This window comes from Paramacrobiotus metropolitanus, unplaced genomic scaffold, assembly GCF_019649055.1.
Source record: "Paramacrobiotus metropolitanus isolate TYO unplaced genomic scaffold, Prichtersi_v1.0 Parri_scaffold0000042, whole genome shotgun sequence".
Lineage (NCBI taxonomy): Eukaryota > Metazoa > Tardigrada > Eutardigrada > Parachela > Macrobiotidae > Paramacrobiotus > Paramacrobiotus metropolitanus.
Genome location: NW_026570262.1, coordinates 852,533 through 868,638, shown reverse-complemented (window position 1 = coordinate 868,638; position 16,106 = coordinate 852,533). Strand labels below are relative to the sequence as shown.

At 40.7% G+C, this 16,106-nt stretch overlaps 3 protein-coding genes and 1 non-coding gene across 5 annotated transcripts; 3 read left to right on the top strand and 1 right to left on the bottom strand.

Moving 5' to 3' along the window:
• Positions 1 to 1,575: 1,575 nt before the first annotated feature.
• LOC129590799 (proteasome subunit beta type-7-like) lies at positions 1,576 to 3,487 on the top strand. The gene is made up of 3 exons (XM_055486181.1): positions 1,576 to 1,748; positions 2,066 to 2,460; positions 2,722 to 3,487. Exons 2-3 carry the CDS (start codon positions 2,072 to 2,074, stop codon positions 3,176 to 3,178), a joined length of 846 nt encoding a protein of 281 aa, XP_055342156.1. The 5' UTR covers positions 1,576 to 1,748; positions 2,066 to 2,071; the 3' UTR covers positions 3,179 to 3,487.
• LOC129590798 (rhotekin-like) lies at positions 3,326 to 8,905 on the bottom strand. Of its 2 annotated transcripts, XM_055486179.1 has the most exons (8): positions 8,370 to 8,905; positions 8,207 to 8,262; positions 6,477 to 6,672; positions 6,127 to 6,301; positions 5,341 to 5,518; positions 4,375 to 4,637; positions 3,790 to 3,928; positions 3,326 to 3,700 (listed from the first exon to the last, which is right to left on the bottom strand). In XM_055486179.1, the coding sequence occupies exons 1-8, from the start codon at positions 8,411 to 8,413 to the stop codon at positions 3,546 to 3,548; spliced, it is 1,206 nt and encodes a 401-aa protein (XP_055342154.1). In that variant the 5' UTR covers positions 8,414 to 8,905; the 3' UTR covers positions 3,326 to 3,545. The 2 variants fall into 2 exon arrangements, with proteins under 2 accessions (XP_055342154.1, XP_055342155.1); XM_055486180.1 differs by lacking the exons at positions 8,207 to 8,262; positions 8,370 to 8,905 and adding an exon at positions 7,385 to 7,489.
• A 1,355-nt stretch (positions 8,906 to 10,260) lies between these two features.
• LOC129590750 (3-hydroxy-3-methylglutaryl-coenzyme A reductase-like) lies at positions 10,261 to 15,654 on the top strand. Its single transcript, XM_055486119.1, has 11 exons — positions 10,261 to 11,063; positions 11,149 to 11,260; positions 11,462 to 11,850; positions 12,092 to 12,324; positions 12,470 to 12,845; positions 12,944 to 13,138; positions 13,840 to 13,932; positions 14,014 to 14,170; positions 14,227 to 14,867; positions 14,930 to 15,084; positions 15,159 to 15,654. The coding sequence occupies exons 1-11, from the start codon at positions 10,896 to 10,898 to the stop codon at positions 15,292 to 15,294; spliced, it is 2,655 nt and encodes an 884-aa protein (XP_055342094.1). The 5' UTR covers positions 10,261 to 10,895; the 3' UTR covers positions 15,295 to 15,654.
• On the top strand, positions 13,378 to 13,520 carry LOC129590866 (U12 minor spliceosomal RNA). The gene has a single exon (XR_008690780.1). It is a non-coding gene; the product is annotated as a U12 minor spliceosomal RNA (small nuclear RNA).
• Positions 15,655 to 16,106: the final 452 nt, after the last annotated feature.

Here is a 16,106-nt window from a genome sequence, read left to right as displayed (position 1 = left end):
TTGCAACGATCCGCTTAGCTTCATCACGGCCGAAGCTATCGGAAGAGGATGTGCGGGCACGCGTGATGGTTGTCTGCAAGGGCTTCGACAAGATTAACGCGGACAAGTTAAATCTTGAGACCCATTTCATGAATGATCTCGGGCTGGATAGTCTGGATCATGTCGAATTAATTATGGCTATTGAGGATGAATTCGGTTTCGAAATTACCGATTTAGATGCAGAGAAACTGGTGCGACCTGCGGATATTGTCAAATATGTTACTGTCAGATATAACGAGATTGAATAGCAAAATAAGGTAAGATTTGTTAACTCGCACTCTAATTATTTTATTTATTGTACCTGGGCTGTGTTGTACGCAGCGGAAACTGCATAAATTCCCTTGGCATTTATGTCTTAATATCGCTTAGGAGAAGCTAAGGATAGCTCATTTGACGTCGGGAATTTTTGACTGGAATTCTCGAGACCACAAGGGAACGCCCAGTGTGCTTGCAGTGTCAGCGGCATTGCTGACATTCTACTGTGGATCGTGGTCGTGTTTTCTTTGTATCCTGCTACAGTTTTTTCTTTATTTCGAGCTTTGGTTGCCTGCAGTTGGTATTTGTGATGTTAGAGCACCGACTGTTCACGTTTTGCCGACATGGAAACCGGTAGTACGTAATAAAATGAAAACCAAAATTAATGTCACATTGTCGCTCCAGTTGTTCACTTTATTAAACGATCTGGTTTGCACTACTGATAGCCCTGGTACGCACAGGACTCGTGGTCTCATATTCGAATTTATCTGTACAACAAAAGACGCTATCTGCGAAGAGTAGCTATTATGTACAAATTAGTAAGGTATCAAAAATAAATACCGTACCGTACATCAACATGCGGCGGAACACCCTTCAGAGTTACTGCTAACAGTAAGTTCGTAGTATTACACCGCAGCCGCAAACTTTTTCTAAAACTTAGTTAACTCAGAAAACACTGCGGACATGAAACATCCATGTGGTTTTCTAATCGTAAATCAAAATTCACGTATCCACATACGTTAGTCTACTTGCACCACAAGAAGAAAAACACTCCGTATTACGGAACCGGCGTCAGCAGTAGAGGTGCATCCATCTGCATTGAACCGACTACTTGTTCACTTTTTGGCTGCGATGATAATTTTCCATGCATGTGCCAAATTTTCTAACATCTTCCTGGCATTTTCTCCAGTCCTGGTGCTCCGCCATGCATTCCTGGACGGCATAATGAAGCTGCAGACATCCGGTTTTCTCGATTGCTTTGGTTACAGGATCCTCTTCTTCCGTTTCTGTACTTTTCCGCTCTTGTTCTGCCATCATAGATATGCTTTGCTTTCCGATTGTCTAAATAGCAGAAAATCCCGTAAGAAATATCTTGACCAGGAATTTCTAGAGGAAGCTCGTTTGAAAAACAGAATCGCACGCCGTACAATGCGCTCTTTCGCATCAGTACAATGGTGCTCCTGTACAGCGTCTGCCCCACGGCGGCAAGCGGCGTGGGGCGTCGTGGTCCAGTCTCTTGCATGTTCTACTGATTCGCCACTGACAAAAACTGCTAGCTCATAATTTTGGTTTCTGATCCGACTGATCTTCACAACTTTCCCATTTTTTTACTGAAAATTTATTTTAAGTTCTGATCCGACTAGAAACAGATATACAACGGTAACTGCGCCGTCTCCTTCGTTATTCCTGTGGAATTTTCAGTTTTGGATTAGAAACGGAAGAGGAGAACAACAGTAAGAAGTGTGACTCTTGTGTTAGACCAGGACCCAGGTTTACAGACTGCAGCAGAGTGAGCAGACACGATGCTCGTATCTTACCGTAATGGCGTAATTTTAAATTATTTACCTTTTGATTTTTGTTTATTGTTTACTTTATAGTTCGTATATTCGTACTATAAAGTTACAATAAATCTTAAGTGACACTCAGTTACTTCAAGTAAGTTCAAATTCCTTGGACCATGAAATGCATAATGTGAAGCTTTTATTCAGCTTTTGGATTCGTTTTGAACTTTTCACTTTTGAGTCGTTTTCTTCCATTCCGCTGATTGCAGATAACGATGGCATCCGCGAAGACCCTATCAGTGGAACCGGAGCGTCGTGGCTTCAACTTCGAACTACACGCCCGCAATCAGCAGCTGGTGAAAGAAGGGGTGAAACCCCCGAAAATGATGAAGACTGGAACGACCACAGCCGCCGTGGTCTTCAAAGACGGAGTCGTGCTGGGCGCCGATACACGCGCCACTGGCGGCAACATGGTGATGAACAAGAACTGCGCCAAGATCCACTTTCTGGCCCGCAATATGTACTGTTTGGGAGCGGGGACGGCGGCCGACACCGAGTACGTTACCAGACTGATGGCTGGCAAGTTGGAAATGCTGTCCATGTCAACACGTCGCGTGGCGCCAGTCAAGGCAGCCGTTCGTATGCTGAAGCAGATGCTGTTTAGGTATGTTCGCGCCGCGAACTTCGCGGCATAAATCAAGTTCAGCTACCATGTTAAAAAATCAAGTCACAAAAAGGACTTTTGAGTTTTGAAGCAGCTTGATTTATAGTATATTGCTTTAGATTTTTTCCCACTTTTTCTTCGATGGGCGCGTTTTCTTTTCGTTTTTTTTGCGAGAACATTTTAAGAATTCTTGTCCGGGATTCAAGCGTCGTGCTTGTGGAAGTTAAATTATTATGTTTTACATAGCATGTGTTTTTTTAGATATCAAGGACACATCCAGGCAGCATTGATTGTCGGCGGAGTGGACACATTGGGTCCACACATTATCAGCATTGCTCCGCATGGTTCCAGTGACAATGCGCCCTATCTGGCTATGGGATCGGGCTCCATTGCTGCCATGTCAGTGCTGGAAACCTATTTCCGCCCGGATATGACCAGAGACGAAGCGGTTAAGCTGATCCGGGATGCCATCAACGCCGGAGTGACCAATGATCTGTTCTCGGGATCGAATATCGACATTTGTGTGATCACGAAGGATAAATCCGAGGTCGTTCGTCCGTATGAGCAGAACCAGCCGGATATTTTGAAGAAAGAAAATTCCTATGTTTTCCAGCGTGGAAAGACAACAGTTCTTAGTCAAACTGTGAAAAAGATCGATTACCAGGTGGTAAGCCAAGAAACCAGGAAAATCACGGAAGAACCAATGGAAACATCTTAAGTAGTTGAAGGGTAATGAAATCACTATTCCCTGTGTTAATTTCTTGTTTTGCGCTTACCGATTTTTTATAACTAAAACAATCGAAATTATTGAAGAGAGTTTCATGTTACCCAATGTTCATTAAATCTCGACTAGTTTATTTCCGACTGCGGTAGCACTTTATTTTGTCCACTCATTTTCCATACATTTGGATATATGAGATAACACAGAGCTTTTCTTTGATAGTTCTAACGGATAGGCATGTAAAGGACAAATCGAGCGTCAGTTTGATGTAATTTACAAATGCATACATTTCAGTAAATTCACAGTTAGATTCTGGCATCGGGAGATTTATTCTTAGCACTGTAAAAGAAGCCATTTTATTAAATCAGATGTGTAGTGACATCTGCACACATGATGCTGTTTGCGACATGGAGATCGGAATTTCATCGTATAGTGAACCTCGACGTCGCAGTTCGTTTTTGGCCGCATTCGGTTTCAGTTTGAGATCCCGCACGACAAGAGCCGCTTCACTCCATTGCGCTAAAAGAGATTATACCTTGCAGTCCATTATTCAGTTAACACGCTCATTGACGAATTAGAACATGAAGTGAGTTTTACAAGCACCGTACCGATTTCTTGTACGTGACCCTGCAGTAAATGCAGAACGTAATTCCGTTCATCGGATGTTGCCAGAGTTAAAACATATGATCCAGATTGATTGGCTAGCTGGAGACTCACGGAATCGTCTAATTTCTTGAAGGATGTTTCCTGTGTCAAAAAAGTTTAACATTACTGCATGCAGAAAAGCAAATTGCAAGTGCTTTTCCGCACGCAAAGATTTGGATATTTGACCGATCGCGACTGTAGGCTATAGCGGTGCATTTTCCTATTTATTTTTGTACGTGGACATCAAAACGGATGACGATGTAACTATAAAATCTTAAAACATAAAAAGTATAAGCAGCGAATAAAAAACAATTTGTATGAGCAATGAGCAATTTTAAACAGTAAGTACTCGTATCATAGTTACAATATCTACAAAATTAACTCTTCACTTTTTTCTTGGGAGTGTGTTAGAGCTCTTTACTGAAAATAATAAGCTTCTTCGCGTCTGTGACGGTCTGTCCATTCTTATAGATAATCATGTCAATTCAGTAATAATTATAAGTTGTCAAAAAAGCACGATGAAGAAGAATGCCGTATTATCTTCATACCTTGTCAATCCGAATGGCCATTTCCATCAGGCGCCGATCTCGGTCAGCATTGTAGCAGTACAAATATGCATTGATGAGTGTACAGAAATATTGGGCATTGGTCGTACTTTTACGGTTAAGCTTTAAGCCGGTGTCAAGTTCACGGATGTTGACTTTGCCAATCTGTATCTCTTTGGTGGCGCAATACGGTTGCACAGCGCTCCTGCAGGCGAAGGAACCAAACAGCGGAATGTTGAACGCAGCCGCAGACTTCCGGTCCATTCCTTAACAAAACAGCGAAACATCAAAATTAAAACCTAACGGTTTGCGTCTTCACTGGGTCTGAGTCACTGTTATGCTTTTTAAATATTTTATAATCAAAATTATCAATTACAGAAGGTCCTAAACTTTAAACGTACGTATTGATTGTGTATTATAATTCAGTTGGTCCAGATCTAGCGTTTTCGGTTACTACTTTTTGCATTACAAGTTATACAATCACCTAAACTACTTTGTATATAAAACGCGTAACCTTATGTTGTGCTTTTGCAACATCTTCGGCTTCATTCATTGAAAAATTTGATTATTACGTCAATAATAATAAACAGCGCAGTTTTCGAAGAAAATCTGACAATAAGTTTGATATGCAAACGTGCGAGCATATGGTGACACAAGCGTAAAAAAACAACGTTCAACAAATAAATTGTCATAGATCACCATGGTTTTTCCTTCCAAAAATGCGTTCTGCTGTTTGCATTATTACCAAACTGTTAACCACAACACCGATTTCTTTCTTAATAGAAAAAGCTATAACATCTGATCTCATGTTTTTGAGGACGCGAAGAAAACATTGCAAGATGCTACAGTTACAAATGTTACCTCAGCGGTCACAAATGCACTAATTCATATAATAATGAGCTGAATTGATCACTAAATGTCAGACTATACAGTGCAGGTCAAGTAAAACAAGTTGGCCATTGAACAAACCTTTTTGCTGCATTCTGCTGGTCAAAATATGTGACCGGCCTTCCTCACAGGAAACCAGTTCATCAATCGGCAGCTGGCAGTCAGCAATCTTGGTAAAGTTAGGTAAACTGCTGATTGGTAACTGGTGTTGTTGTTTGTACTCGGCGGCATGTAAATCAGCATGAATGCTCGAGGAGTGCTTGAATTAAAAAAAACAACTATTGCGCCATTTCTTCGACTTATTTGAGCATTCCAGTTACAAATTTGCACATTGTTATCAGGCTGAGGTGATCGTTTAACCAGTAACGTAACGACTGCAACAGCATCAGTACTTGTTGCTAATAATATTAATGTTAAGAATGTTGCAGAAATTAACAATTCACAATCATTAATTATCTACAAGTAGTCGCCCATTTACGATCCATACCTCATATATTAATTCCCAGCACACAAATGAACTATTATTTAATGTACTGTACATGTACATGTTTCATGATCACTGGTTTGTATAAGTTTAATATTTATGCAGCGTGCACTATAAGGCACGCGTTCTTGTCTATTTATATGCGCTGTGCGACATAAATAATTTTGACTGCTGAATACATTGAAACTTCAATTAATTTAACTTTAATTTATGTAAACCTTTTTTTAAGTATTAATTCAGCCTAAAATTTTCGGTCAATTTAGGCATGTTTGTGCACAAACAAAACCTGAGATGCTTAAAAAAGCTCCCTGGAGTTTTATCGGCAGACCGTCTTTCCTTTACTTAACACAGTGATTATAATTCGAAATTAAAATTAGTAGTACCGGACTCCGTCGTAGCGCAGGATTTGTGAGGCATCGGCGACCAAAAGCGCGGGTCAGCGATCGGCTCAGTTTGCGTGACAGTTTTCGTACGGGGGAATAGTTTTTATTTGCGCCGCTTGAACAAGCATAACTGAATACTTCCATGTAAAGAGTGGTGCTTGGAGTGATATTTGAACTAAAAACGACAGAGTTAAGAAAATGTGTTAGTAGTGATAATAATGTTTCACACCGTCACAGGCAACCGTGGGAATCGAATACGCATCGCAGGGCAAGAATTACGCAGTTACTTATCGCTAAGCGGAAGTAAAAGTTCTGACCTTCATAACGCCGTTGCATAATTAATTACTCACAATTCCAGGAATTCGTTAAATACCACGTCCGCCATACTTGAGTCCACCATCACTTTCTGTGTGCTCTGCATGTCATTCTCCGTGTAAAAAATGCAAAATACGACATATTTTTTTCCGTTGTTGGCCAGTGGTGTTTGTTCAAGTGTGCGCGTCTTGAAATATTGGCGCTCGTTCCACACGAATGGTATGCGAATTTCTAACATACAGAGTAGTATGAAGTTAAGGAATTAATTTGAAGTGTTACACAGTCTAACATACTCGTATATAACGTTCTTAGTAATATCGCTGACAGAACGTTTAGAATTTATCACGTAAGAAATTCAGTAAACATTGATTTTGTTTCAGGGGTGGTGCAGCACTTTTACCAAAATATAATTAAAGCAATCTACTAAAATGCTATTTTTATCAAACGAAATTTTTTTAAATCGTATTTTGAGAAATGCAAAACAAAATAGTGTAGGTTGCAGAGCAAACTAAGTAGCTGATTTCGCGACTGTACAGTAACTAACTGATTCGAAATATTTAAAAAAACCTCTTAACACCAAACATTTTTTTTAAATATTTCGAATCACGTACGTATCCTTACAATTAGCTAATCACGACAAGCAAACAATAGTACTTGTACACTCATCACAACCATTGAATGGTTGACGCTCTGGATGCAAATGCAAACATGAACGCGCGGGAAATTACTGTAACTGATCTGCACGTATAAACGCCTCTCCTAAAATCGTACTTATTAAAAATATGACAATGCCGAAAAAGGTAACCGTTTATAAGGAAAACCAATAATGAATTCGGAGCTAATCGTGCCCGTGCGTGCTAGCTTGCCCGCTGCGATTATCCAAAATATCGTACTCAAGAGTCATGACTGAACTAACGTAAATTTAATACGAGTACTCACGTACAGGAATTGCATACTTATTTTTAAACTAAAGAAACACTTCATTTTTAGTTACTGCAAAATATCTGTCTGTAAAAACAGAAACCGTAACGCTGTTGCAACAAATTTGTAGGAGCCATACAGCACAACTGTTGACCGGAACAAGCTTTTACCGTTTATGTGCCGGCACTACTAACTGCAATACCCAAGGTGCCGCATTGGTTCGATTGGACTTTTTCAGTAACGGATATCGTGATAATTAGCACGCAACCTTATGGTTAGAATGACGTAAGTAGCTGCTATATGCATGCTTTAGGAAGCTTATGAATTTTTGCTGTGGATCTCATTTTGTCACATCGAAATTCGATATAAATAGATCCGAAAAAAATAAATTTGAAATAAATAAGCTGATCCGTTATAAAAACCAAACAGATTTTGTGTACCACTTCATTATACGCCGTAGATTTGTAGTTAATGTTAATTAAGTAATTACAGTTGTACAGCCAATGCGATGTTCGCTGTCTTGAGTTAATCTTCATAACCGACCGTAATTATCGCACCGATAATCGCAATGCCAACAATTGTGTTGTGGTTACGTTTACCACCTATTTTAGTCATTCAGAAGGGTATACAAGTTCAAAAGAACGGTGCATACCATACCACAGAGTTTTTTTCCACAGTTTCAAAGTGAAATAAAAGTAGCCTGATTCCGTAAACATAATTCTTTCGAACTCTGTATTTCACAAATGTCGTATGATGGTATATTCTATCGGAGCAAGTTGTTACAGTACCGTTTGCCAATAAGAAATTATATTAGTTGAATCAATTTCGATTGTGAGCAACTCACCGGTAATTAATAGTCGACCGCGTGGTGGTCTTTGTGGAGCAAGTCGAGTCTTTTGTCTGTCGAAAAAACTTTTCGGCTGAACAACCAATGACGTAAAAAACAGCAAGCCGTTTTTAAAAGTACTTAAATGAAAGAAATGGTTCGTATATATCACCAAATTTACCGAAACATTCCTTCGGAAAAGGAACCGGTAGTGGGAGCATCCATTGTTGCGCACAGATTTTGGTTCACTCAGATAATCATTTATGCAGGAAAACTTCATCAAGCGGCAAACATAAAACAGATACTGTCGATTAAGACATTCAATCCGCCGGCAATGTTATATAGACTCAAGCAGCATCAACTGCTTCGCAAAAATTAAAGATGCTCTCGAGTTTTCTATTGGCTGTGTAGCGCACGACATATGACAGGATCTGTTAACGATTTAAGTTGAAAATTGACCCGCTGAGTTTGTTGGCAAAGTGGTATCGAGACGGTACAAACACTGTGCAAACTTTGGAAGTGATGAAGATAGAGAACGGATTACGGTCACTATTGTAACTTTTATTAATACGAATTACTCTCACTGAATGCCGCGAACACCGGACCATATAGTGCGGGGGAAATTGTCGCACATAAATATGTTTTTCTTCAAAAGAGAAATTGTACCTACTCCTCCTATCAGAGCAATATTTCGGCTTTACAAGAGGAAATCGTAAAACGTCGTCCGGCCAATGCGTAAATGGTGCAGTTAGGCGATGTTTACCGTTGCTTTGATGCTTCGGTGCAGCCACGCCTGCGTCGAAATGATTCCGCCGGCCGAGCACGCTTCTGTGCGCATATTAATGCGCAACCATGAAACCGATTATTTTGAGAAAATAGGCGATATGTAATTAGTTACTATCTGTCAACAACTGATTGAGGCTACGTAACATATAATTTAATGTTAACGCTATAAGATGCAGAAAAGATAGAAGTATGGTACTTGTGCAAAACATTGTTAACATGATTAACATGTTGTAAGGTTTGCAAATGCTGTCCATCTACTGTTCTACGCAATATAAAGCTTTGATTCGGGCAACCAGTAAATCGTAAAAACAAAAACTGCTGTAATTATTTTGTTTTGTGTTAATTCTTCACGTCTTATTGAAACAGCTACACTTAAAAGATGGCAGTCCGGTCGAAAAGCTAAAAAAAAGTTGTTGCAAATTAAGGGCGCTTGATTCCTTGGCTGAAAAAATTACCGTACGAAATTACCGAAGCAATTATATATGCATCTTTCGCTGAAAAAAACGCCATAAATATAATTAACGGAACAGGTGTACGTTCTAGAATTTCCAATACTTCTACGCATTACAGTATTAAAAACAGTAACAGTATTACAACACTAATATTGAAACAGTTAAGTTACTATATCATGCGGATGGAATAAACTGTATAATATGGAAATTTGTGCTCGATTTTCACAATCAGCTCGAAATGCAGCTTAATATAAGACGACGTTGTGACGTTGTCCTTTGTCAGTCTTGCAGCGGGTCTCCATTATTCCGGTGGATAGTAAGGATATTCGGTGGAATGCTGATAGTAAGGATATTCGCGAAACAGAAGTCAAACCTAATGTAAGAATATTTTCTTTTTTTTATATGTAAGTACTTTAGTCCTATAACGTTTTCCACTACATTTAACAAAATATAAATACTTCCTTTTTTTCCGGTGCAACGTTAATATTAATTGTGCTGCTGTATCTGTAACGCTGTAATACAAGGCTGGTTAGATACAAGCACGGTGGTTTTTTTTACTTTTTCGGGTTTGTGAAAATTACAAAAAACAACAGATTTCGGTCACAGTTTAAATCTTTCGAGTGTCTTGTGATTTCTGGCGTACGGTAGTCTGGTACTGGCCTAATGAGCAAGAATGCAGATGGCCATTATCAATCTTTGAAGTTTAAAGTTTATGACTTGCGTGTGTGCCGAAGATATGCACTCGTACTACAAGGGGTGGCAATTACGATTATCACAGGATTACATCAGCGCTCAACATCACCCATGGGCCATGTCGCGTTGGATGAGTTTGAATTTTCGGATAACATCATAACGTCACAACGATAACTCTATTTTGTCAGTTTAATACTGGATACTTTCGGTTTCTTCGCAGGTTTTCAAATGCTGTAGATTGTTTTCTGCTTAAGTAGGTAAAGCCATCCTTGGAGGCAGTTTGGAACTTCGCACAGAATGGCAGCGGCTGTTCGCCGCGTGGTGGCTGGATGCTGTTGATCAACCTTGTCCTTGCCGTCTGTGCCTGTTGGCGGAGCCTACGGCGGTATTATTCACCCGTAGTCGGTAATCGCCCATCAGATTGTGATCGGTCTGGACTTTGACGATCACTTTTGATGGTCTGACGTTTGCTTATCCAATCAAACGGGAAACATTTTTCGTGTGATTTTCGGAAGCCATACATCGGCCTTGCAAAACAACCTTTGTTCGCAGGCTTCGAACTGGTGACTCTGGTGAGGCCTCCATTGGAGGCCTACATTCGGGTTTTTTGGTTCACCGATGAAGTGGAACGGCGTTTCGATTTCGAACACCATACCATTCAAGATTTTCTCTGCTGACTACCTCACATCTTGTGCGCATGACGGAGAAGGAATTTGTTTTTGCGTTTTTTCAGCGTATTATTTCCTGAAAGATTTGGAAGATCAAGCGACTTCATCATGTTGTCGACGATTTTCTATAATCAAGCCCTGTTTTGTACCTCCCATCCATGGGAAGTGATTGGAGTGATCCTGACGCTGACGGTGTCCATGATATCCGTGGCATTGAGTGGAGATGCTCAGCAGTCGAAAATCTGTGGCTGGAACTACGTCTGTTCCTTGGAAAATGTGAGCACGACCAGTTAATAGAACTCCAGAACTGAGTAATTTGTGCTGGTGTTTACTGTTCACGCATTATACCGCTCCCTTTCAGGATGTTCTCAGCTCCGATGTCATAATCCTTTCCATCGCGCGCTGTCTGGCTGCGGCGTACATTTACCTCCAGTTTCGCAAGCTCGACGCGTTAGGCTGCAAATATCTTTTGGGTGGGTGGAAATTAGTTTAATTATTGATAAATGAAAACGTCTAATTGAAGCACAATAAAAAAAGGATGTTGTAATTACAAAAAAACTAGATAAAAATTGGCAGGATTGCTTAGAAAATTGGTCGTTTGTGATTTGCTAATTGTAAGCAAAATTTTCATTCTGGTTGTCCGGTTTTTGGGATTGTGCAAATTTATGTTGCAGGCTTGGCTGGTTTGTTGTCGGTATTTTTTTCCATGTCATTCAGCGCCGCTTTCATACACCTTTTGGGATACGAATTGCAAGGATTAGCGGATTCCTTGCCGTTCTTCCTGCTGTTGTTGGATCTGAGTAAAGTAACCGCGCTGGCCAAATACTCGTTGGCAAACTCATCTCAAGATACGGAAATTAAGGAGACAGTAGCTAAAGGAATCGCTATTCTTGGACCAGCGATGACACTGGATATTGTTGTGGAAGTTTTGTTAATCGCCATCGGGTGCCTTTCCGGAATTCCCATGCTGGAAGTGATCTGCTGTTTTGGCTGTGTATCTTTGTTGGTGCATTATGTCGTATTCATGACGTTCTTCCCGGGAGTACTGTGCCTTATCTTGGAGGTAAGTTGGAAAGTTTTGAAGTTATTTAGCGAAATTCAGTCTATCAAAGTTGTGCAGCTCCTGTTGTAATGTTAATCATTTTTTTGCATGAATCAAATGTTGTGCGTTCGTAATTGATCTTCCCATGTAGAAGAATAATTTTAAATGCTAGTTGTAAATGCCGAAACTATTATTTACTGAACTATAGTATTTGTTCTTGTTCAATTTTCAGTTGCTTATCCCACTGCTTTCCTTCTTGTAGTTAAATCAGCTCCGTAGTCTACCCTTGGCATTAAAGGCTAAAAAAGTAGACATTGACACTCCGGTTAATCCCATCGCTCAAAGGGTGAAACTGGTGATGTCGGCGGGTTTGGTCCTCGTTCACGTTTACAGCCGGATTGTGGATACTCCAGCGGTATCTAACGTATCGAGTCTGTTCCAGGAAAACCGTCGTGTTGTGCCTGTTCTGCCTTTGTGGCAGTTTTATTTGAAAGAGTAAGTTGTGAACATTATGAATACGTAGCTTGGTGGTTAATAGAATTGATCGCAAATCTGTAATTAAGGACGGAATATACAACACGAACCTCAAATCAGTCAAATGTAATTGCAATTCCGTGTGTTAGATTTTGATTGTTTTCAGGTTTTTTGAAGTTACGCCGCAGAAGTTGATCACTTTTGTTTGCGTATTGGTGATTTGCCTGAAATACATATTTTATGATTCCGTGAAGAAGACAGAGAAGGTGCCTACTCCGAGCAGTTCTGGTTCCGAGAGTACCAGTCCTATAAAAATGAATGGGAGCGTTAGTTTCCTTGCCGCTCCCGGCCTTCTCGAAACGCGATGCACTAGACGATTCACTGTCGGAAACGGTGATGATGACGAATCGCTGGAAATGGATCTTCCTCCTAGAACGTTTGACAAACAAATACAAACCGATAAGGATATGGAAAATGATGCCATGAAAAGGCCAAACGCACTCGTTCCCCCTGCTTCTCTGAACCTTATATTCCCCAGAAAGGTACTGCTCATTTGTTGTGCCAGAACTACATATTGTTCATCTTTTTCTTAAATTTAGTTGAAAATTGTACTACAGAGTATTGAGTTTTGATATTTCAGGGAGGGATCGAAGAGTTGACCGACGAGGAAATTCTTCTGTTAATTAAATCCAAAAAATTACAACAGTATAGACTTGAAGATGAGTTTCGTGATCTCGAGCGTGCTGTTCATATTCGACGGTCTCTGATTTTACAAGATCTGGTCAATAAAACATCATTGGAGGAATTGCCTTTTCGGAGTTACGACTATTCACTCGTAAGTGACAGAGCAGGTTGCTTCAGTATGCCGGCTGCCGCAGTCTGTGTTTTTCCCATAATTCAACAATTAGGCTGCTTGATTTTTACGGGAAAAACTCAGAGAGTAGGTTCGGATGAATGTTGCCGATTGCAATCCCCGCGTTTGGTGGGAATCAGTTCGTAAAATTTTGCTAATTTTGCCTTCCACGAATATATTGGCGATCAACAGTTGGACTGCTTGTCCTATGCTGGGTTTATGTGCCCTGAAATATGAGTAAGGAAACCGCGAAGTCTAGCGGAGGCTAGCTTCATGCCCGTGAGGGCGTACAATTTTTCAAAGGGTATAGGACTCAGTTTGGCAAGGCGTCTACTTTGCGTCTTGTTAGATTGGGAACTGCCCTGCCAAATCAGAAAAGTTCAGAACTGTAAAAGCGTAGCGTTCTGTCTATGCACAAGTTTAAATTACATGCTTCTGGATACGTTTTAAAGTTAAGTATGTTGTGTTCCCATGTCGTGCGGTCAAATCCGGCAATTATTAGAGTGCACTATTTTTTGTGGTGTAACTGTGTGAGTACCTTCACTGTTTTAAGAGAGTGTAGAAGATTTGGAGGATGACATATTTTGTTTATTTGACTTTCTCAGCCTTTTTGGAAATTTGTGAAGTTGAAAGTTATTCGTTTACTTTGTCGGAGTAAGAATTTGTATGACCTCTGCTTGCAGGTAAAAGGTACGTGCTGTGAAAATGTGATCGGATATGTTCCCGTGCCGATTGGTGTTGCTGGACCATTGTTGCTGGATGGCGAGTCCCATTGGGTAGGTTAAACCTGATTCGATTTGATGAACCGGCGATCCCTACTTGAATTTGAAAATTTTTAAAGTTTTAAATGACTTCAGGTCCCGTTGTCAACTACTGAAGGTTGTCTGGTAGCTTCGGCTAACCGCGGCTGCCGAGCCATTACCATGTCGGGTGGTGCTCGAACGCGATTAACTCGAGACGGAATGACCAGAGCACCGATTGTGGAATTTTCCAACATCGACGAAATGGATGAAGGTGCCATTCTGTTTTTTCCATTCTTTTCACTTTCGTTTACGTACCCTTCTTTTTAGCTAAAACGTGGGTAGTAGGAGAAGGATTCGCAGCCCTGAAGAAAGCTTTCGATACAACTTCCAGTTTCGCCCGATTGAAAAGTATTTTTCCATCTGTTGTGGGAGACGAACTACATCTGCGTTTCGAAGCTAAAACAGGGGACGCCATGGGCATGAATATGGTGTGCAAAGGCACGGAAAAAGCATTGCGTGAGCTTCAGGAAAAGTTTCCAAAGATGCGGATAATATCGTTAAGTGGCAATTTTTGTACGGATAAGAAGCCTTCCGCTGTTAATTGGATTTTGGGGCGAGGGAAATCAGTTGTGTGCGAGGCTATCATCACGGAAGATGTACTAAAAAATGTCCTGAAAACATCCCTGAGTGCGCTTATTGAACTGAATAACAAAAAGAATTTGGAGGGCTCTGCTTTGGCAGGGAGCATCGGCGGATGCAACGCTCACGCTGCAAATATTGTGGCTGCAGTCTTTTTGGCCACTGGGCAGGATATTGCGCAAGTTGTCGAGAGTTCGGCTTGTCTGACAAAACTGAAACCCGACCGTGACAATCCAGTGAATCTAAAAATCTCCTGCACAATGCCGTGCGTTGAAGTTGGTACGGTGGGCGGTGGCACGAACCTGCCAGCCCAGATGGCATGTCTAAAGGTAAACTTTGTTAATTGTCCGCTCTCAATTTCGATAATCAATAATCATGTAAATATGTGTAGATGTTGAATGTGCAAGGGCCCTCGTCAGTGGTACCTGGAGCCAACGCACAAAAGCTGGCGCGTGTGGTATGTGGTGCTGTGTTAGCGGCGGAATTATCTCTGCTGTCTGCATTAACATCCGGTGATTTAGTGAAGAGCCATATGAAACACAACAGGTACGTTTTGAACAGTTTTCTGTGGAATCATGAAATGCATTCTGTAGTCTTCATCAAAGTTAATCCCCGTTTAGATCTAAATTGAACGTGTCTCGTCCAACTCCTGTCGGGTCGCCATTGCATCATCCAGTCGCTTCCTCCCCGGAGGTGCTGTGCCTACCCGGGCATTTACTGTCCCCCTGTCAGGTCGAAATTGCTTCGAAAGAGTGATAAGCAGTTGCGATTCCTGGTGAGCTGCATAAAGATTCTCTGTTGTAAATGCATTTAATTTACTAAATTAAATTGGTGTGAATTTTTAAATGCTGTCGGTGTTTGCTCAATGGATTGTTTTGCTTTTGGATTGTTGTATTGTTTGCCCTTTTATTTTTTAAGTGTCCGCTGTATGAGTGTGTTTCCGGTTAGCTTCCCACTCTCATGTGACATAGGTAGAGTTGTGATAGTTTTAGAGCTGTCGATAGCGTATACAAGTAATTTGTCTCAAATTGAGAACGTTTGTTGTTGTTTGTGTTTTGGTGTTATGGAATACATATTAAAATTTATGTACGTAACGAAAGGATATTACGGAAACAGTGCTTTCAAGATTCCACAATTAGTTGGCAAGTTATTGCTTGACATTTCGACGGGCCGGTGACTATGTTCTTTTCTTCTTGAGTCTGCGAAGTTGCGAACGATAGGACTCTGAAGTCTGAAGTATAAACTTCAGAAATATTTTGGTAAATAGTGGCATCCGCTAGCTGGAATACAAATTTGTAACCCATGGAGTTTAAAAGCTCTGTTTACTTACTTTTAATCCGACATTTTTTCAACATCGGTACACCACAATAATCCACATTTCTGTTTCAACTTCCAAGCTGCTGCAGCCTACAATTAGAAGTTGGAACAGGAAAAGACTTTGCGAGTAATGATCATGCACATCAGCAAAGCATAGGGTAACCGTAGGCGGTAGGATTTAACCCGTACCCACCGCCTGGGGTGGCGTTTATAAAGACGAACTTTCCGATGATTTCTCTGTTTGTTGGCTC